Source organism: Bidens hawaiensis, unplaced genomic scaffold, assembly GCF_021521415.1.
Source record: "Bidens hawaiensis isolate Kalapana, Puna unplaced genomic scaffold, B.hawaiensis_p1.1 tig00010199_1, whole genome shotgun sequence".
Lineage (NCBI taxonomy): Eukaryota > Viridiplantae > Streptophyta > Magnoliopsida > Asterales > Asteraceae > Bidens > Bidens hawaiensis.
The window spans coordinates 369,704-391,838 of record NW_027491774.1 but is presented as its reverse complement, the minus strand read 5'-3'; the positions used below and the strand labels follow the sequence as shown (position 1 = coordinate 391,838).

At 35.5% G+C, this 22,135-nt stretch overlaps 2 protein-coding genes and 2 pseudogenes across 3 annotated transcripts; all 4 read left to right on the top strand.

Annotated features, from left to right (window-relative positions):
- Positions 1-860: 860 nt before the first annotated feature.
- Positions 861-6,606, top strand: LOC143534552 (glycosyltransferase BC10-like). The gene is made up of 11 exons (XM_077029014.1): positions 861-1,197; positions 3,434-3,550; positions 3,677-3,777; positions 3,862-3,933; positions 4,011-4,092; positions 4,186-4,266; positions 4,348-4,386; positions 5,192-5,257; positions 5,354-5,503; positions 5,566-5,694; positions 6,289-6,606. The coding sequence occupies exons 1-11, from the start codon at positions 946-948 to the stop codon at positions 6,337-6,339; spliced, it is 1,140 nt and encodes a 379-aa protein (XP_076885129.1). The 5' UTR covers positions 861-945; the 3' UTR covers positions 6,340-6,606.
- Positions 6,607-10,445: 3,839 nt separating this feature from the next.
- On the top strand, positions 10,446-14,186 carry LOC143534565 (galactinol--sucrose galactosyltransferase-like; annotated as a pseudogene). Its single transcript, XR_013135569.1, has 4 exons — positions 10,446-11,848; positions 12,161-12,338; positions 13,130-13,497; positions 13,606-14,186. The product of XR_013135569.1 is annotated as a galactinol--sucrose galactosyltransferase-like (transcript).
- A 1,732-nt stretch (positions 14,187-15,918) lies between these two features.
- On the top strand, positions 15,919-19,763 carry LOC143534564 (uncharacterized). Its single transcript, XM_077029026.1, has 3 exons — positions 15,919-16,256; positions 18,157-18,435; positions 18,521-19,763. The coding sequence occupies exons 1-3, from the start codon at positions 15,987-15,989 to the stop codon at positions 19,607-19,609; spliced, it is 1,638 nt and encodes a 545-aa protein (XP_076885141.1). The 5' UTR covers positions 15,919-15,986; the 3' UTR covers positions 19,610-19,763.
- A 1,790-nt stretch (positions 19,764-21,553) lies between these two features.
- On the top strand, positions 21,554-22,135 carry LOC143534560 (oleosin pseudogene; annotated as a pseudogene).

Genomic DNA, 22,135 nt, shown 5'->3' with positions numbered 1-22,135 from the left:
ACCCACATATGAGATGACCTCTTAACTTTAGTAATGGATTTCCGTCTCCCTTATATAGATGTAGGGTTTGTATCAAATGCAAATGAAATTAACGTGATAATTATGAAAATCAAGTAGACTAGTTATATATACAAGATTACAAGTAGACTAATTATGTAATAATATCATAGAGTATATATCATAAAGTAATTACATAATTACTCTATAATGTAATTACATACTAATTATACTGGTGTATATAAATACTCTACTTGATTTTTATAATTAACACGTTAATTTCATTTGTACGTTAATTTTTTCTCGTATAAATGTATGTATATGTCTATTTTAATCATATCCAATACATACAAATAAATATGCTTAACGAAAAGGGTTCAAATAAAAATAAAGAGTTTCCTAAGAATAATAAGAACCAATAGATTTTTGACATGTGACACTACAACCTATGGTGAAAGAACAATTCTAGGAAACTATGTCGGTTATAGAGATGAAAGAGTAATTCTAGGAAACTATGGTGGTTTTTGGTAATTTTAAATCTCAACCATTGATTAACATGATCTAATGGCTAAGATTTATTCTTACTCTTTCTAGAAAACTATTTTTTTTTTATTTTAACCTACCCCTATGCTTAACCCATAATTTAATCAACAGTTATACCGAAAAGTACCCCAATGCTTTGTTTGTTCCTTTTCGGATCCCTTAACGGGTCACCAATCAATAATAATAATAATAATAATAATAATAATAATAATAAAATCAACCTTCTTACTTCCATTAATGGCGTATGCAGGTCTTCATTAACTCCACTCACAACCTTCTCGTTCTCGCCGGAGCTTACGATCTCATTTCACGGATTTCAATTTATCAAACTCAGCAGCTAATAGTAATACTACTGGATTAGATCTCGATGAAGGACGCCGTTGACTGAGAGTTGACTAATTGATAATGAAGCGGAAGGTGATTTCGCCTAAATTACGGCACAAATGGAAGACGAAGGTGTTCGCAGTGATATTATTATTATTATTATTAGGTTTTTGCTTCTCCACGTTTCTGTTAATGGAAACACACTACTACACTCGAATTGGAACCAATGCGTCTACGATATTTCCACGCTTCGTTCAACAACCTAAAATCTCCTTCCTGTTTCTCGCGAGAAATCGGCTTCCGCTTGACCTAGTTTGGGATCAATTCTTTCAGGTAGTAGTAGTAGTTGTTATTGTTAATTATGCAATTCTGTTGTTAGTTAATAGTTGTTTAATTTGATTGATAATTGAATGCTGTGTATTGAAATGTGTATAGTTAGAGTATAGATATTTGTTAATGTTGCTATAAGATTGCTATTTTTAGAATATTGATTGAATATATATATAGGGGAACGTTAACGTACAAATGAAATTAACGTGCTAATTGTGAGAATCAAGTAGAGTAATTATATATACAAGTAGAGTAATTATGTAATTACATCATAGAGTAAATATCATAGAGTAATTACATAATTACTCTACTTGTATATATAATTACTCTACTTGATTCTCACAATTAGCACGTTAATTTCATTTGTATTTGTTCCAAATCCTATATATATATTGTTTTAATTGGATCAAATTTGGATATGCATGCCTAGTTTGGGATCAATTCTTTCAGGTAGTAATTGTTAATTAATTTAGGTTTAGTGTATTGTGTTGTTATTCGGTTAATTATGCAATTCTGTTGTTAATAGTTGTTTAGTTTAATGAGAATTGGATGCTGTGTTTAAAAATGTGTATAGGTATTTGTCCTTGAGATCTATTGGTTGTATGTGGCAACTAATGTGCATTTATTTGATTGATGATTTAGGTTAAGTACATTGTGTTTGTTATTCAGTGAATTAAGCAATTCTGTTTTGATTCTGTTGGAAGTAGTTGCTGTTTAATTTGAAAATTGAATACTGTGTATTGAAATGTATATAGTTGAGTACAGATATTTGTCCTTAGGTGAGATCTATTGGCTGTATGTGGCAACTATGTGTATTTGTAGGATAAAAATAGTAAGCTCAGGTGACAAATGTTGCTATAAGATTTCTATTTCTAGAATATTATTTGTGAATGGTTTTGATCGGATCTAGTTCAGGTGCGCACACACATGAAAATTGGGTAGGATATTGTGAATGATTGTTTATGCATTATTTATAGATATAAACTATTGAATGTGTTATTCTGTTATTCATGTAATGACCTGATTCTGTTTTCAATAGTTTACACTTTGAAAATTGAACGCTCTGTATAAAATGTATATAGTTGAGTCTACTAAACTGTAATGATGTTTATCTCGTTGGATTTGGTACTAGCTATGATGATGCATGTAGGGTAAATTGCAAACTCAGATGACAATTGTTGCTTCAGGATTTCTATTTTTAGAATATTGATTATTTAATAGCAATTTGTCTCAGTTGGATCAAATTTAGATGAGCACAACTGTGAAAACTGGCTAAGGATTATTGTAAATGATCTGTTTATCCAATATCTAGTGATGTAGGAGCTTAGGATATTATTAGCATTTTTTTATTATATCAATAGATTAATGTGGATATATAGATCACTTACATTACAATATCCTAGGAAGTTTTCTTGTGTGTGCGTCCATATCTGAATTTGATCCAATTGAGACAATATGACTATTAATTTCTAAAAATAGAAATGCATGTCGCACATTAAAGATTATTGGAGATTATTTTATTGATAATGTCATACAATTGAAATGTATGTTCTTACATTAAGTATACGCAAATACTATTGATAATGTCATATAATCGAAATGTATGTTCTTAATCAAAGATTATTAATTTAGGTTTAGTGCATTGCGTTATTCGTGTTATGATTTGCTTCAGATTTCAGTAGTTGTTTAATTTGAAATTGAATGCTGTGTATAGTTTAGTACGGATATTTGTCCGTAGATATGAATCATCTGAGATCTATTGGTGGTCACGAGTTTGTTTGTATGTGGCAACTATGTGCATTTGTTTGGTGCTAGCTATGATGCATGTAGAGTAAATGTTGCTACATGGTTTCTGTTTTTAGAATATTGATGGAAAACATTCTTTCAGTTGGATCAAATTCAGAGGTGCACACCTGTGAAAACTGCAATGGATCTTGTAAATGATGTATTTGTCAATTATCTATTGATATGGATAATAAACTATTGCTGTTGATTGAAAGGGTGATATAAGGGTTTAAGATATAATTAAGATTTTTTTTTATTTATATCAATAGATAATGGATAAATAGGTCATTTACACATCTAAATTTGATCCAACTGAGACAAATTTTGCATTAATATTCTAAAAATAGAAATGCGTGTTCTTAACTTCTTACATTAATATACACAAATACTATTGATAGAATGATAGAAGTGTCATATAGTTGAAATGCATTAAAGATTATTTCCTTGTTTGCAGGGAGATGATGAAAATCGCTTTTCAATATACATTCATTCTAGGCCTGGATTTCTGCTTAATAGACTTACAACGAGATCTAAATACTTTTTGGACCGCCAAGTTAATAATAGCATACAGGTAATCTTATCTTTGACTTTTCCCCAAGTTCATTGCTTGAGTTTCTTGTTTTCACATTTTGACATTAATTTGTCAAGGTTTACTCAAAATCTTATTATAATCTGTAATCAATATGTATCTTTCTAGATATATTGGGGAGAAGCAACTATGATACAAGCAGAGATTATTTTGCTTCAACACGCACTTAAGGATCCTTTTAATGAACGATTTGCTTTCCTTTCAGACAGGTGAAATAATGTACTCATTTACTATAATGTGAATAAGTTATAACTTTAATTGATTATACTAAAAGTTTCTTAATCTTTTTTCAGCTGTATTCCTTTGTACAACTTTAGCTACACATACGATTACATAATGTCAACATCAACTAGCTTTGTGGACAGGTAATTATTAAACGTTAAGAAATATTTTATTGTAAATTGTTGGTTTTACTCATTTAACATAAGTTAATATTTTGCAGCTTTGCTGATACAAAAGAAGGCCGTTACAACCCTAAAATGGATCAGGTTATTCATGTTCAACACTGGAGAAAAGGATCTCAGGTAATTAACATGTCCGTTTATGTGACGGTAATTAACTTGCAAATTGCAATATAAGTAACTTTTTTTTATAATGCTAGTATTACCTAATTTCAGTGGGTGATTCTGACCAGAAAGCATGCAGAGATCATTGTAAAAGACGAGGTTGTCTTGCCTATGTTCCAGCAGCATTGCCAGGCAAGTGGTACCATAATATTTGTATATGTAACTGGATTTAATTGACTCTGTTAATTAGTGACTTTTGTTTCTTGCTTACAGAGGAAATCACTACCTGAGTTTTGGCGGGATCGTCCTGTTGTGAGTACATATTTTAGGCTATTTATTTAATTATTTGTTTGTTTTGTCTACTAATTTCTTATATGATTCCATATAACATGTGTCCATTCTGTTTATGGTCATTTTAACGCATTTAGTAGCAATCTTGTCAACTACAAAGAGCAGCAAATAACAAGAAACTTGTTTCAGTGCCATTAGGCCTATAAATGAACCCACCCAACAAACACAAACGGGCATGTTTGTTCGTTGAACTTAACGGAACAAAGGATTGAACATGTGAACGAACGAGCTTTTCTAGTTCATGCTCGTTCGTCATGAAAATGAATGTGTCCTCATTCATGTATGCCCATTCGTTAAGAGTATAAAAGAACGAACTGAAGTTCACTGAACATAAATGAAGGATATAAACTAACATAATTGAATGAACACCAGCTAAAAGGTAAACATGAACATCAATTTTAAAATATAATAAAACTAGACTAAATTGTATTAAATGAATATGTAAACGAACGTAAACAAACAAACTTGAGTAAACGTTAACCAACAAAAATAATTGAACGTAATTGAATGAACACAAATAAATATAATTGAATGTGCGCAAATGAATGAACATAAACTAATTTAAATGAATGAACTTCACAAACATAGATGAATGAAGGAGATATGTGTTTCTGATCGTTCTTTTTAACTGACAATTTCTTAATGTTCGTTCGTTTATTAAATGATCGACTTCCTGCCAAACAGTTTATGAACGTTCGGTTCGTTCACAAGCCTAGTGTCACTTCAATGAAGATTATGACAAACTGCTCTTTTTGTTTCTTTGCAGCCGGCTGATAATTCAAAAGAGCATAATTGTATACCTGATGAACATTATGTTGCAACATTACTAGCTGTAAGTTTGTGCTACATGATTATTTCCAATTATCTTTAGCTTCTTGTTTTTATCATGTTTATTAATGAGTTTTAAATTTTGTATTTCAATAATTAGCATCAAGGCCTTGAAGGTGAACTCACGAGGAGGAGTTTAACTCACACGTCATGGGATATTTCATCAAGCAAAGGTCGCGAGAGGCAAGGATGGCATCCCGTTACCTACAAATTGGCTGATGCTACTCCCATGCTTATTCAATCTATTAAGGTAAATCAATAGTATATAATATTCTAAATTTGAAAGCTGTATATAATTTTTTTAAATTTCAGGATATCGACAATATCTACTATGAGACAGAATACCGAAGAGAATGGTGCACCAGCAAGGGGAAACCGGCCCCTTGTTTCCTTTTTTCTAGAAAGTTCACACGGCCTGCCGCAATGCGTCTTCTTAATATGGTAATTGTAGAAATAAAAAACAAACATGTTTCAACATGTACTAAAAACATATCTGTTTTTAGGGGTGTGCGTGGTGCGGTTCAGTGCGGTTATGGGCTAAAACCAAACCGAAAACCAAACTTCGGTTTTGGATTTTTTTAAAACCGTTCGGTTTTCGTTTTGGTTTCGGTTCGGTTTGGTTTCGGTTTTTTCCATTTGAGCTTGAAAATTTTAGGCCGAAATAAAAAGTTGGCAAAAAATAATGAATTTAGGAATAAATAATTTTGTTAATTGATAACTAATAGACTATTATACATTTGACCAAAAATATTTGAGTTAAATATATTTATTAAATTCTTATAAATTACTTAAAACAAAAAATAAAATAATAAAAATTTAGGAATTCGGTTCGGTTCGGTTTTTTCAGTTTTTATTACATGCAAAACCAAAACCGAATCTTTAGTTCGGTTTTTACAAAAAAAACATACAATTAAACCGTCAGTTTTTGTTTCGGTTTGGATTTTTTGTTTTTTTTCCGGTTTCTTGCACACCCCTATCTGTTTTGACCATTTTGCCCTGAATCTGACGGGTTGTTTTATCTTTTCTGTTATCTAGTCAGCACTAGGTGTTTCTAAAGAAGCAAGCAGCTACTCCTACATGAGGTAAAGTGTATAGAAGAAGTTAATATGTTTGATAACATCCACTGCCAGCTAGATTTTCATGTATTAGATGTGTGTAATTTTGTAACAAAATAAAAGAATTGAAGAAAAGAAAAAAGAAAGTTACTTTGATGTGGTTTGTACAAAACTGGCAGTGGAGTATGAAGAAAAGTTTAAAAAATGACACCAAATTAATACGAGAAATTAAAAGTCCGTAAAGAAAGTTAATACAAAACTGCTAACCCAAACAAAACTCGTATCTAGAAAGGATGTGTAACACTCGTATCTGACCGCGCTGGACCTTTTTCCATACAAAACTTGATGTCCATCTCGATGTGCTTAGTCCATTGGTGTTGAACAGGATTTTCGGGCTAGTAAATAACATTAAGCTCCTTAGCCAACAAATTTCAGCCATGACATTAGCTACGTCTTTGAACTCGCTTTTGCACTAGATTCCGACCCAAATAGTATTAATAATTTCCAGCATTAATTGTCCCTACTTGTTGAGACATGCCATCACAAATGAGACGGACCTTATATAATTTAAGTGACTGCCCGAATAGTTTTATGCTTGAAAAGCCACATACAACGTATAATATTCATATGATGTTGACATGGTATTAGTTCTCACGCCTTGTTATCAACAAGAGCTAAAAATTTATCATTCATGGCCCGTTTCCAAACATGTTTGGATATGCCAATATGGTTGAGTTTGGGTTACGGGTGAACTATGAATATTGAATATTTGCTTTGGATTGGTAATACCAAGTTACCAACCATACAATGGGTGGTCATGGATCAGGTCGAGTGGTGGACTCTAAACGAAGGTGTCGGGTGGCGGGGGGGGGGGGGGGGTCGGACGAAGCGGTTGTGATGATGGGTTGGTGTGGGCTTTAGTTTTGTTGGTGGGCTAAACTTAAAGGGCTAAAAATTTAAAGACTAACTTGGAATAAAAAGGAACTTTGGATGGGCTCGTTTAAAGAAGATGGACTAGGTTCGGTAATTAACCTATTCGTATTCCGAAAGTTTTCAGATCCAATATCGGATATACAAACTTTTGAATTCGGTATGTTCAGTTTATTCGGTTAAACCAACTTAACCGAATAACTATGTATTTTTAACATGTTTTTCTTTTTTTATCTAACCATGGTATTTGTTTGTAAGTTTGTTAATGATTCAACCCAATGAAGTCCATATACTATGTCATCTAATTACACATTTAATACACAAACTAATATAATTTCTTACTAGTAAAATCTTATCTAGAAAACTTTGCATAGTGAATCATAGCCGTTAAAATAAAACAATAGTCGGCCATTTGATAAACGATACGTGTATCAATCAAGTCAAAAAAGAAACTTAAAAATAGTAAAAGTAAAGATTAAAAAAGCCATGGGTCCCAACTTGTATGCTTTTTTTGACATCAGGTATTTTTGTTAATTATTATTTAAGTTTCCAATCTAACGTTCCAAATGGCATAGTTTTTATTTCTTATATTATCCAAAAAGTCGGTTAGTTAAAGTCAAAATCAGTTAGCTTTTTAATGTTTTTTTCTTAACGACAATTCTTTCGATTTGACTCCACATTAACACGTTAGGCCTCCCCATCCGACATTCGAGTTTCAGCTATGATACAAAATTTCAACCGTTCATTAATAGTTTGGCATTTCAAAGATTTGAATCTAGGTCCTCAATAGGAAAATGAGCCGAGCTACTCGAGCCTCAAATAACAAATGATCGTTTAGTTATTGAGTTCGAACTCGAGTCTTAATTTACTTCTTTCGGCTCATTGAGGCTCATTGAGCCTTAAGAAGTTTTGTGTATTACTAAGTTTTACTTCTTTCGGATTTCCATGTATTAAGTTTATACTTCACAGCCAAGCTACAACCGAGCTTTGGCTTGTTCAAGGTGTTGGAAATAATTTCCAACTTAATAGGTCCGTCACGTGTAGGTGACCGGTTGGACCTATTGGGCCCGTGAGATTCATTAATATGTAATGGATTTATGGGGCTGCAATTAGGGTTTATTATATTTGGCAATGTCTTGACTAGCAAGTTAGGTTAGTTTATATAAACGAGTTATGGTTAGGCATTATAGTGGGTGAAAAAGATGTAACCGAGTTAGGGTTCATCAAGAGTCAAACCGAGTTAAAGTTTGAGAGTTGTAATAAGTTTTTTGAGTAAGATTTTTTGATTAATTACCAGAGTTATTCGTTCGTGTTTGATTATCGATCGGGGACTTGATAAGGTACTAAATGAGCACGAGCCTAGCTTAGGCTCGTTTAAAGTCTTCTCAAAATATATAAAAAATAAAAAGCAATAGTATATAAACTAATTAATATATAATAAACGAGTTAATCCCGAGCTCGAAAAAACAACTCATGACCAACCTTGAGCTTTAAAAAAAGAGCTCGAAACGAGCATAGTCGAGCTCTGGCTCAGCTCGACATGACTCATTTACACATCTAAGGAAAACCCTCTGACCACCAGATCAGACTGGCCGTTGGCTTTTATTTTTAATGTTTATTAACACAACAAATTAATTGTCGGCAGTTAAAAGGTGACAAGACTGATTATGCCCGGAAATTGAGGTTAGACTTGACTGACCCATGAGGGCTAACCATATTTAACCAACCTAGTCAACTATTGTGAGGTCAGTGGTCGGCTGCTCCAGATTAATTACTTGTGGATTAAGTTAAGTGGTCGTGGTTTAATCTAGTGTGTACAAGTACACCACACATCTCATCTAGATGTCGATGGGTATGGGCCTACTTACAAAGCCCAAACAAAATGGGCTAACTGTATACCCATAAGAGATTGTCACGTGGTTAGTGGTGGTTGTGTTTTCAAATCCACTTCCCTTTGTCTCACTCCATCCCAATAAATATTATAAATTTATAATTATAGTTTTATAATCACTATAAAGACATAAAGTACTAACTAACATGAGACTAAGATATTTATAATCAAGTTAAATATCATATTCATCTAGTTTTTTTTTCCAACAAGAGTGTTTAGATTATTATTTTTTTGGCATAAATACATCAAACCTGCACCGTGTATAATTTGAACTCCCAACTTTTTTAGTTGCAGTTGTATATGACACACCAGTTAACCACCATAATCTCTTCTTGTGAATGCATATATGGTAAATATTTTGTTAGTCGTGTTAGTCGATAAGAATCAATGGCTATTTATTTTTATTTTTATATATCATTAAAATAAGAGTGGGTGATCTAAAATAAACTATGTATTGGAATGCTTAGATTGAGTAACGTGTTTATTACTTTATTTAATGTGTTTTAATGTAAGAAACACTATAGTTTTATAATATAGTAGAATTAAGAGAACACGACATTAAAATGATTAGATTTTGTATCACTGTGATTAGGGATGAGCAAGGTTGGAAGACTAGACTGTGCGGGTGGCATTTTATTTCCCATAGTTTAATTGCCAAGCATGGGTAGCATTTTAGTCCCTAAACACTTGTTGATTCATAGGCATGGGAACTAGTTTTGAGTGATTACTCATGGAGAATGGATTTTTGGTGAGGTTGATCAACTGGCCTCGGTCCCATCGGTTTTTCTCAACTTTGGACCGCACTAGACCAAACTAAAAACCCAAATACACTTGCAATCAGCACCGATAAATGTTCAATAACATCTCATGTTTGAGTTGACAATACTTTCAACTCTTCAACTCGTTTATTGATACATAACAAAATATAAACATGCTTAAAAAATTAAACTAAAATTTTTACATCTTATTATATCAACTCGCTCACTAATTTTTTTTACCCCAACTTCGGCCGGACGCTAAGTTCTTGTGATAGGCGGTGTTTTGTTTGTATTTTCCTCTATTTCTAGGAGTTCAAGGTTTGACTGCCATTACTTACGGTTTGTTGACAGTCGTTAGCATCTTAGTAGTTTGTTTTAATCTAAAAAAAGAAAAAACCTCCATTATTTAGTTATAAATGTTGTACAGTTGTACTTCACCTATTGAGTGCCACATTACTTATCAAGTTTGTGAAGATTGACTATATGCACATAATATAAATGTATAATTATATGTTTAAATATTATTTGTCACCTAAATGTGTATGCAAAAACACAATTAAAAAAGATGCCTACAATTGTGGAGAAACTTCTCGTATCAACATATGCCACCTAAGTCCTAATGTTCGCATAAATTCCATCATAACTACCACCAACTTCTCCCAACGGCAATACATATTGTTTGTTTTTTGCATACCCTCTATATTTTCACATTCTTACAACCACAACCCTTTAGTAATAATATTTCATTTTCATAAATGGCACCAATTTTATTCGATTTCGAGTCCGATGATGCGAAGGTGACTGGTGGTGGTGGTGGTGGTGATGTTAAACGTGTGCCTTCGGTGACGTTGGTTGGGTCAAACTTCATGGCTAATGGCCATGTTGTATTGTCTGATGTCCCGTTGAATATTACCACTTCTTTAACTTCGGATGGCTGTTTTGTTGGTTTTGATGCTTTGGAAGCGAATAGTCGACATGTGGTCCCCATAGGGAAGCTTAAGGGTATTAGGTTTATGAGTATATTCCGGTTTAAGGTTTGGTGGACGACTCATTGGGTTGGGTCAAATGGACGGGACCTTGAGCAGGAGACCCAAATGGTCATGCTTGAGAATTCTGACTCGGGTCGTCCTTATGTTTTAATTCTTCCAATTTTAGAAGGTCCTTTTCGGGCTTCTTTACAGCCTGGAAATGATGATTTTGTGGATGTTTGTGTTGAAAGTGGGTCCACAAAAGTATCTGACGCTTCTTTCAAAAGTGTCATTTACATGCAGGCAGGCTATGACCCGTATGTTCTAGTAAAAAAAGCAATGAAAGTTGTTAGAGAGCATCCTGAAACTTTCAAGCTATTGAACGAAAAAACCCCACCTGGTATTGTTGACAAGTTTGGGTGGTGCACATGGGACGCGTTCTACCTTAAGGTGCACCCTCAAGGTGTCATAGAGGGTGTTAAGGGTCTAGTTGAAGGTGGATGCCCACCGGGGCTCGTGTTGCTTGATGATGGGTGGCAATCCATAGCTCATGACGAAGATCCAATAGACTCAGAAGGCATGAACCGAACAGCTGCAGGCGAACAAATGCCCTGTAGACTTACTAACTTTGTTGAAAATCACAAGTTTCGGGAATATAAAAGCCTAAAACCAACGTTCCTAACAAGGGCATGGGAGCCTTTGCTAGGGACTTGAAGGAGAATTTCAAGAGTATAGAACATGTTTATGTTTGGCATGCCCTTTGTGGATATTGGGGTGGGCTAAGGCCCAATATACCCGGGCTCCCAGAGTCGAAGATAGTGAAGCCCATATTGTCACCAGGACTTCAAAAGACTATGGAAGATCTAGCTGTTGACAAAATTGTTAATAATGAAGTTGGGTTAGTCCCACCGGAGAAAGTGGTTCAGTTGTATGAAGGCTTGCACTCGCGTTTGGAGTCGGTTGGCATTGACGGTGTCAGTTGACGTCATTCATGTACGTCTTTAATTGCTACTTTCTTTCACGTTATATTATGTTCAGGTCATGTTTCAAATCAACCTATTTTTCTACTGTGTACATAAATACCCATTCAAGTTTTGTACCAATGAAAAATCAGGTCGGTATATACACATATACTTTTCGTAAATTCAAAAATTTTGATAAAAAGTTAGTAAACAAAATGAAAGTTAATAATAATATTTGTTAAAAAAAACAATTACCAAGCATACAATTATATATGCATAGTGTTGAAAGTTTGACCCATATGAGAATATAAAAAAATAATAATATTTCCATTTTTGTCCTTAGTTGTTAGAGATGTTATGTGAAGACTATGGTGGAAGAGTCGAGTTGGCAAAAGCATACTACAAAGCATTGACTTCGTCCGTACGAAACCACTTCAAGGGCAATGGCGTAATTGCGAGTATGGAGCATTGTAACGACTTCATGTACCTAGGCACTGAGGCCATTGCACTTGGTCGTGTCGGTACGTTTCTTTTTACCTTTACCCTATTAAAGATATAGACACGTTATATCGATAAACAGTTTTAAACAGAATATCTTAAGAGCCTAAATATTTATAATTATAACGAATAGCTGTTTAAATGTAACATCAGTGAAAAAGAGAGGTGGTTATATGATAACCTTATTAATATCACTTGAAAACAATATTTACATGTGTTGCTATTGTTATCATAATTTTTATTTAAAATAGATTATTAGTTTTATATTATTCGTTTATAATATTTATATATTTATTCGGATTTTCAAGTTTATTTATAGTAAGAGAATTAGTAATATACTTAGGATTTGATAATGAGAAAATTTCATAAATAAATAAGATGTTATAGCCGGATTTAAAAACTATTTGGGTTTGGTAAGGCCCATGACACGCTTATTTTTTTAATATAAAGTTGTTTCTTAATTATAAATAATATTTTTTTTAATCGGATATTAATTTTTAGTGTGTCCCTGTTTTATAGGATTTTCATATCAAATATTTGGTGAGATTAATTTTGAAATTAATAAGATGTTATAACCCGTTTAAGGGATATTTGGGTTTGGTGAAACTCATACCCGTGAATTCGGGTCAAATGCATAAGAAGCCTTTATTTACAAATAAAACAAGCTGTTGACTTAAGCAAAATGTAAGGAGGTTTCGTTTATATATATTTAAGATATAAAAGTATATATTGTATAAGAATAAAATTAAAATTTGGATAAAGAAAGTTAGGCATTAATAATTATTATATATTTATATATACCTTTTATTAACAGGAGATGACTTTTGGTGCACTGATCCATCTGGTGACCCAAATGGTACATTTTGGTTACAAGGGTGTCATATGGTGCATTGTGGTTACAATAGTTTGTGGATGGGCAATTTCATACAACCAGATTGGGACATGTTCCAATCTACTCACCCTTGTGCCGAGTTTCATGCCGCGTCTAGAGCCATTTCGGGTGGTCCTATTTACGTTAGTGATTCCGTAGGACAACACAACTTTGACTTGCTCAAGAGTCTTGTTTTGCCCGATGGGTCGATTTTACGTTGCCAACATTATGCCCTTCCAACGCGTGATTGTTTGTTTGAGGACCCGTTACATGATGGCAAAACCATGCTTAAGATATGGAATGTAAATAAGGTAAGCATGATAGTAAACAGAAATGCGGCCTAGTCAAATCACATATTATAATTACACTAAAGAGTGTTATACTAGACGTGACTGATATATTTATTTTATTTGATACAGTATACTGGAGTTGTTAGAGCATTCAACTGCCAAGGAGGAGGATGGTGTCGTGAGTCAAGACGCATGAAATCCTTCTCTGAGTGCTCTCATGCCGTGACATCAACGATTTGCCCCAATGACGTGGAATGGCAAAACGGTAAATCCCCAATCGTTGTCGACAATGTCCAAGCATTTGCGCTATACATGTTTCGTGACAAGAAGTTGATCTTAGCAAAACCAACCGATAACATAGAACTCTCACTAGAGCCATTCACCTACGAACTCATCATAGTCTCCCCAATCACTACTTTGGCCAACAAATCGGTCCAATTTGCTCCCATTGGGTTAGTAAACATGCTAAACTCTGGTGGAGCGATCCAATCGCTTTCATTTGAGTCGAGTGTTGATGGAGCGTGTATGGTTCAAGTCGGGGTGAAGGGTGTTGGAGAAATGAGAGTTTTTGCATCTTGCATTAATGGGGAAAATGTTGATTTTAAGTATGAGGAGCATATGGTCATAGTTCAAGTTCCTTGGATTGCTACAAGTTTGTTCATCATTGAATATGTGTTTTGAAAAATAGGATCAATTTACTAATTTTCTTTATGGAATGCGACAACTTTATGATCATGTAACAATTTATTATTCTAGAATTGTATGTGAACTTATTATTGTAATTTTTCACATTGTAGTATATTCTTTTTCATATTTGATGTGTAAGATTTGTTGATTTCAACGTGAAACAAAGATTAGTTTGTAAACAAAACTAATTATAAACATAATCTAGACATGTTTAGAGGTTTATCACGACAAAATTAACTAGATGTTAAGAAATGTGTGAATGCAATATTCAAAAAAACATTTGGCTCATCACATTCTTCTACTATAAAAAAAGGCACGTTGTCGTCTATTTATTGTACATCCTTAAAGTCAACGATACCTTGTATATGCTTTACTTTGGATTGTTGGCTAAATAAACACGATACCGTTTTAGTGAAGAAGTTCTCAAACCGACTTCAACTCTGCTGCTCGGCTTGAGTCCAACTCGATTTTATACTAATTTCGGGTTAAAATTACGTTACGGATCCCAATAGAGGTGCACCGAGTCTGCTTTGTAGTAGTGAGCTCCAAAACTGGTTACAAACGGGTTAACCGAAACACGTTTTTAGTTTTTTCTTTTAATTATTTTTAAAACCTGTTTTTTTCAGCTATTTACCGATTAACCGATTCGGTTATACCCAAAACCGATTATTCCTGGTCTAATCGTTATCTGACCATTTGACTCAAACCAGTTTTCTGTTAATCATTTTGTACATCCCTAGTTGACTAGTTACCAACCTAATATTTTTACCTTTTGGGTTTTAGTGTCATAATAAAATAGAGGCGCATATAAAACTAGGTTTACCCGAATCGAAACCGGTTCCTACCCATACCCAACCCGGTATGACATGGGATTGGGTTTCTCTCTGGAACCGGTTTCACCTTTGCCCAATCAATATCCGACCCTACCCTACCCGAAACCCAAAAAACCTTAGTCAAACACCCGACTATACCCGGAACTTGTCCCTACCTAACCCGATAGATTTTGACTTTTGTTGACCATACCGGTTCCCATTCCAAAGAATACACGGTCTGTACACCTCTAGTAATAAACTTATAATAATACAACTAGAGGTGCACAAAAAACCCGAACTCGACCCTACCCGAAGGGTACGGATAGGGTATGCATTTCAGTACTAAAACCCGAACCCGAAACGGACCCGATTTGTACCTGGTAATGCCCGAAAATCTGAACCTGTTCTACACCCGGAACCAGGTTTTCCAATACCCGAAACGGGTATTTCAAATACCCAAAAAATTCCCTAAAAAGTGCAACCTCTTAAAAAATCCAATCTATACCTGAAAAATACCCGGAAAAAGCTTGAAAAAACCTGAAAATAGGGTTTTTTCAATACCCGAAAATAGGTTATTCAAATACCCGGTTTTAGAATATGGGTTCCATGCTCGACCCGAACCCAAAGCATAGGGTATGGTTTTTAGAGACAATATCCAGACCCGAACCCGACCCATACCCGATTTTCAAGTACCCGGTCATACCCAAACCCGGTTCCATACCCGAACCCGGGTATTTGAAAATCCCGATTTGTGCACCTCTACCTCTAATTACAATTTATTTACAACGTTACTAATATGGGCTTTTGACTAATAAATATTATATGGGCTGCTTTTTATAGCCCAAATAGAAGAAGCTTATCGTCTTCTCGAAGTAACCATTGTCTCAGTCGTCTTGTTCTTGATAAAATCTAATAATAATAATAACAATAATATCCTTTAACACCTCTTCCACACTCTTCCGTACGATCAAATACCACTACTCTTATCAATCAATCAATTAATCAAATTCAATGAACACATCGCAGTTCATGGACAAACAGATCATGGATCTATCAAACTCTCAATCCAAATCCAAATCCACAAACGATTTCATGGATCTAAACATTCACCCTGCTTCTCAAGACGACAACCACCATGACGTCACCAAGACGGACGAGATCTTACCTAACTACGACTTCCAGCCGATCCGTCCGATCGCATCGTCCAATTTTGAGTCTGGTAATGTCGTTGGAGCTAGGGTTTGGTCTTCAGCTGAATTGGACTCTAGTTTTGCCACAAGTGTGAGTTGTTTGATTTAATTATTATAATTATTATTATGTTTCTGTTGGTTAATTATTGTAGTTTTGTTAGTATTGATTGTAATTTGTAAGATGACACCTTAGGTTACTGGAAGCAGATATTTGGATTAGGTATTTATGATTTTAATGCAATTGAGTGATTGATTATGCTGTGAGTTAGCTGAAACCTCGATATGGATAGCGTAATTATTACAATTGTTTAGCACTTGCTTTGTTTTAAAAACCGAGAGGCTACAGGTTTATAACCAAAGGGTGAGGTGCATAGTTATTAAGAGCACTCAAGGCACATACGGTGCAAAAAAAGCGAGGACCAGAGAAAAAAAATGCGTGTAGGTTAGTTTGTGATTTTGGTAGTGTTGATTGTAAGATGAAACCTTAGGTTACTGGAAGCAGATATTAGGATTATGGTTTTTATTATTTTAATGCAATTGAAGGATTCATCATGATGTGAGTTAGTTGAGCACGAGAACGGGTCTATAACCGCAATTTCTATTCACAAGGTTTTTATCTAAGCAGTTAATGCGGAAAAATATTGGATATCCCGCGGTGGGATATTAGTAATTTTTAGTATCATATAATATTTATATATATAGCAATCTAACACTAATAATTTAGTATACTCTTTTACCGTTAACAAATTAACCTTTTGCAACTTGTAAAACACTAACAATCGTAGCAAGTAGGTGATTAAGACTTAAAACGCTAACGTTGAACACTAAAAGTTGATAATTAAAGACTTTAAACACTGATATCGGTTCAATATCAGTCAATATTGCCGATATTTTATTGGAGAATATTGTCAAGAGGACTGATAACCTAGATACCACCGATGTTGGCTGCATTGGTTTTTAGATAGTTTTTTTTTTGTACCTCAGGTTTTTAGCATCCTCAACCCAACATTTAGCTATAAGTATGCTTTACATAGGATTTAGTATATAAATTACCTACATGTACAACCTAAAAAGCTTTTGGTTTTTAAAAGGCGCGCTTTAAGCATACCGAAGCGCAAAGCGACACAAGGCGATGGCCTTCGGTGTGCTTCAGTGGCGGACCCAGGTTTTTTAGCCAATGGGGTTCCTTTTTTTCGGTGTTCAGATTTTCTGGTCAGTCGTTGTTCGGGTCGAGGCGAGGAACATAATAAAGAACAATATGTAATACAACTAAGTCACAATTTGTTAACGAAAGAGACATAGTATGAGATAAATTTATTACAATTTGACAGTACAACATACAGTTACCAATAGTAAATCGATCAATTAGCTCTAAAGTTACATGTTGTAACTTGTAAGAGACAAAGCCATAGATGAGGGACAAAAGCCTAGAGTCAGGGATGGAGGCCGGAGAAGGGGACAGTCCAGCGCCTGTAGAGGATGGCGGCAACATGCGAGAGTCCATTTGTGTGTCTGTATGTTTGACTATGCAATTTGCATATGGATGTTGGATGCTGCGTTGGGAACATGGGATGTTTGAACTTAGAACCCTAAGTCTTTAAGTAGTAGTTATTGAGATGAATTAAGAAAAAAAGAGGAAAAAAACGGAAATATGGGGTTTAGTAAGCCTTGAACTTAAGACCTATCGAGTGTAAAACAAGGGTTACCGCTACACCAGATTTAAGATTGATAGTATGGGTTCCATCCATTAATTGTTATGGGGTCCATGAAAAATTAATATACCGCCTCTTAAGAAACTTTTAAAAAGCATAGGGGTCCCGGGACCCCGATTCCCACTATGTGAGTCTGCCCCTGGTGTGCTTAAAGCTCGTTTTTTTAAAACCTAGAGCACATGTTTCTGAAGTTTAATACGTGCTCTATTTGCATCATCTAAAAGAAGCTTGTTACCATGAGTGCTATATTAAGTTTTAGCCTTTTGTTTATATGTACAGAACTATCGGTCTCTTGATTCTGTTGAACCGTCTAAGGTGGCTGTGGAGAAGGATCGAACTATTCTTGATGCAGCTTTGATATCAGAAATTGATAGAACAATGAAGAAACATACTGATAATTTGATGCATGCATTAGAAAGTGTCAGTGCTCGTCTTTCACAACTGGAAACCAGATCTAGGAACCTGGAGAATTCGGTGGATGATTTGAGAACATCTGTTGGTAGCAATCATGGAAACACTGACGGCAAGTTAAGGCAGATTGAGAACTTGATTAGAGAGGTACGAGTATGACGCCGACACTCTTCGTATTCTCAGTTTCAAATTAGTTATCATGATATTATTATTTACTGACAATTTTATGCAGGTACAAGCTGGTGTACTAGTGGTGAAGGATAAACAAGAAATACTTGAGACTCTGCTGCAGATATCACAAGTACAAATATCAAAGTCTGAAAAGCAGCCGGAATCTTTGCAGCAGCAGGCGTCAGTGGCGTCGTCTCCAGTGCAGTCTCATCAGCAGCCTCCTCCTGCTACCCTTCCTCAGCAACACTCGGCCGTCCTACCTAACGCCCCACCGCCACCTAACCCACAGCCAAACCAATTTCCTCAAAGCATGATGCCAATGCCAGTCCCAGTCCCGCAACATGATTCTTACTACCCACCTGGTCAAACCACAGAACCCCCACCCCCACCACCACCTCAGCAGTACCAGTTACCACCACATCAACAACTACAGCAACCAATGGCATCACCGTCATCACCACAGCCACAGTATCAACCACCCACACAGGTCCAATACTCTCAACCGCCTCCCATGTCTCTGCAACAGCCTAACCCCCCTCAAAACCAACCTCCATCAGAACTGGCTTATTTAACACCCCAAAATTATGCACCGAGTGGCGGGCCTGGCGGCCCACCCGCACAGCAGTTTCATGGGAACCCATCTCAAAGCGCACAACAGTTTCATGGTGGCCCATCTCAAATTTACGAACAGCCACCACCACCACCACCAGTTAGGGCCGGTCCAGGGTTTCCTAGCCAGTATGGCCCGTCACCTGGGTTTGGTGAGCCTTACGGTTATGGTTCTCAGTATGGAAGTGGGTCACCTGTAAAATCCCATTCCCAACAACATTCTCCACCTAATATGGGTCCAGGTGGCGGAAGTGGGTACCCACAACTCCCTACCGCCAGGGTATTACCTCAGGCAATTCCTACTGCAACAGCGGTTGGTGGTGGCGGTGGTTCGAGTTCTGGTTCGGGGTCGGGGAACAGGGTTCCGATCGATGATGTGGTTGATAAGGTGACGAATATGGGATTCCCGAGAGATCAGGTGCAGGCGACTGTGAGGAAACTGACTGAAAATGGTCAGGCGGTTGACTTGAATGTGGTGTTGGATAAGTTGATGACTGATGGGGTGAAGAGCCAAAACCCGAGAGCGTGGTTCGGTCGTTAACTTGTTTGTTTTTACTTGGTTTCATATTTTTATGGTTTTGGTTTGTGATTATGTACATAATAACTTGGACTGCACTTATGAGGATGTTATATGGTTTGATTTCTGGCTCGTTTAATGCTTTGGATTATAATTTTGTAAGATTTTAACTTTGTTGCAGTTAAGTTATTTCACATAGGCTTAACTGAAGAACTAATGCCCATCCACTTATGGTCTGCTTGTGTCAAGCTATTCTGAACTATAGATGCATTCATAAAGTTAAGGATCAACTGTGCCAAACTATTCATAACCATAGATATAATTTCTTTCTGTTCTTTTAATAAAAACTTTTAGAATAAACAAGTTTTAAACCACCTCAACATTTTTTTAAAAAAATTATGACATTGTAATTAGGACCTTCAAATTGTCAAGTTTAATGTACATAGATCTAGATTGATCACTATAAAATATCTTATAAAATATCTAAGGATAAATTTTAAAATCAACTATGAATTCTAAACTAAAAGATGTTAAAAATCACCGATGACCAATCAACAACGCATACTATTATGCGAGTATAAGAAAGATCACCAAAGATACACTCAACAAGATTTGGTGAAGTGGGTTGACAAAACTTTCGATTTGAAAGTTAGTCAAGGAACAATATCAAACAGTTTTAAGAAATTCGGATTTCATATCAGCTTACTTTGACAAAGATGGATCTTTCAAGCATCACAAAACAGCCAAATATATGGACACGGAGAAAGTTGTTTATGAATGGTTTCTCCAACATCAAGAGCGTATGAATATAATAGGAGAGTTAATCAAAGATGGATCTTCCAAGCGTCACAACTTGTACCTCAACTCTTAAGTGCAATGAGGAGATTTAAATATAAACTCAATATAGATTTGAAGTTCACAAAAATGCAAGTGACTATAGATTTATTTTTTACTACACAATCCTAGAATTTGGAATATTTTAGTAATTATTAATATATATTTCCGTTGCGACCAATATATTTACATTGAGATTTCAAAAAAAATATTATTTTATTATTTTTTCTATTGGGGTGCAATTTTGTATTGGTCCCAAGTTGGGACCGAACAAATTATTAATTTTATCGAGGTTATTAATTTATCGAGTATTAAATTATAGAGGTTCTACCATATATAGTTTTTTATATCAAATACTCAGAACCCGATTAATCCGTACTCATAAAACCCGAACCCGAGGAACCCGAATAATACTCCTAAATATGGTTAATGATAAAATATAAAGTTAGATGATTTTAATTGGATATATCCTCCACTTGCATGCTAGTGTTACGAATACTTGTTTTTTTCAATTAAGACCCAAGTTTGATCCCACTCATATTATTTTGGGTAGATATTGACAATGGAGAATTTTAGCTAGGTCTTGCGACATTTTCGTCCCACCGTGTGTTACGCTAAAGAGTTATGCTTTTATGATCAATGGCGAATGTTAGTTAGGGTCCGGGTCCCCCCCCCCCACCCCCGTTTTTTTACGCACTAGTGTAAATTTACCCGTTTTCGTCCGATTTTTTTTTACGTGGTGTAAATTTAACCGTTTTCGGGCGAAATTTTTTACACGTAGTGTTAAGTGGCAGCCGATGAATAAGTAACAAGACTCTCCAATTTAAAAAGTATTGTAGCCTAAACACAAGAAAATTACCGTTTTAAAAAAACTTAATTTTTAAATGAAAATTTACTGTTAAAAAAAAACACAATCCATCACCGAATCTTAAAATTCTTGTGCATTTAAATTTTAAAAAATTACAAACAAAAACACAAAACACTTGTCATCACCGAACAAACATGAAACATGTTATCCATGCAAAGCCTCACAATGCCAACTCATCACACACGTGTCACCACCACCACACACCCACTCACCTTTATTAACACCACCACCACACCACAAACCGATATCAAATCAATCCAAAAACCATGGCTTCAGCAACATTCAACCGTCCAAGCCACACCCAACCCACCTTCAACTTCAATGAACAACACGCCAATGACAAACTAACCAATTATTATAATAACCCTTACTACAACCAAAACCAACAAAGCCAGTCATCTGGCAAAATCATGGCTTTGTTGGCCTTAATACCTGTTACGGGTATTTTACTCGGCTTAGCCGGGTTAACACTCGTTGGAACGGTCATTGGGCTAGCGGTAGTCACCCCGCTGTTCGTTATATTCAGCCCGGTGATCGTTCCAGCGGTTTTGACCATCGGGTTGGCGGTGGCGGGGTTTTTGGCCTCGGGGGCGTTCGGGGTGACGGGGTTGAGCGCGTTGTCGTATTTGTTTAATGTGTTTAGGCAGTCGGGTGTGTCGGTTTCGGGTTCGGGGAATATGGATTATGTGAAGGGGAAGTTGCAAGATGTCGGGGAGTATGCGGGGCAGAAGACGAAGGATTTTGGGCAGAAGATTCGGGATTCGGCTCATGAGATTGGGGAGCATGATCATGTTCAGGCTGGTGGTGGGAAAGAAGGTAGAAGAGGTGGTGGTGGTGATAAGAGTTAA

What these genes read in the sequence shown, in the direction of transcription:
- LOC143534552 (XM_077029014.1), top strand. Translation starts at nt 946, where the DNA reads ATGAAGCGGAAGGTGATTTCGCCTAAATTACGGCACAAATGGAAGACG. An exon ending in TTTGCTTTCCTTTCAGACAG is followed by an intron (nt 3,778 to 3,861) that starts GTGAAATAATGT and finishes ATCTTTTTTCAG; the next exon opens with CTGTATTCCTTTGTACAACT. An exon ending in TGTTCCAGCAGCATTGCCAG is followed by an intron (nt 4,267 to 4,347) that starts GCAAGTGGTACC and finishes TCTTGCTTACAG; the next exon opens with AGGAAATCACTACCTGAGTT.
- LOC143534564 (XM_077029026.1), top strand. Translation starts at nt 15,987, where the DNA reads ATGAACACATCGCAGTTCATGGACAAACAGATCATGGATCTATCAAAC. An exon ending in ACTCTAGTTTTGCCACAAGT is followed by an intron (nt 16,257 to 18,156) that starts GTGAGTTGTTTG and finishes TTATATGTACAG; the next exon opens with AACTATCGGTCTCTTGATTC. An exon ending in TTGAGAACTTGATTAGAGAG is followed by an intron (nt 18,436 to 18,520) that starts GTACGAGTATGA and finishes AATTTTATGCAG; the next exon opens with GTACAAGCTGGTGTACTAGT.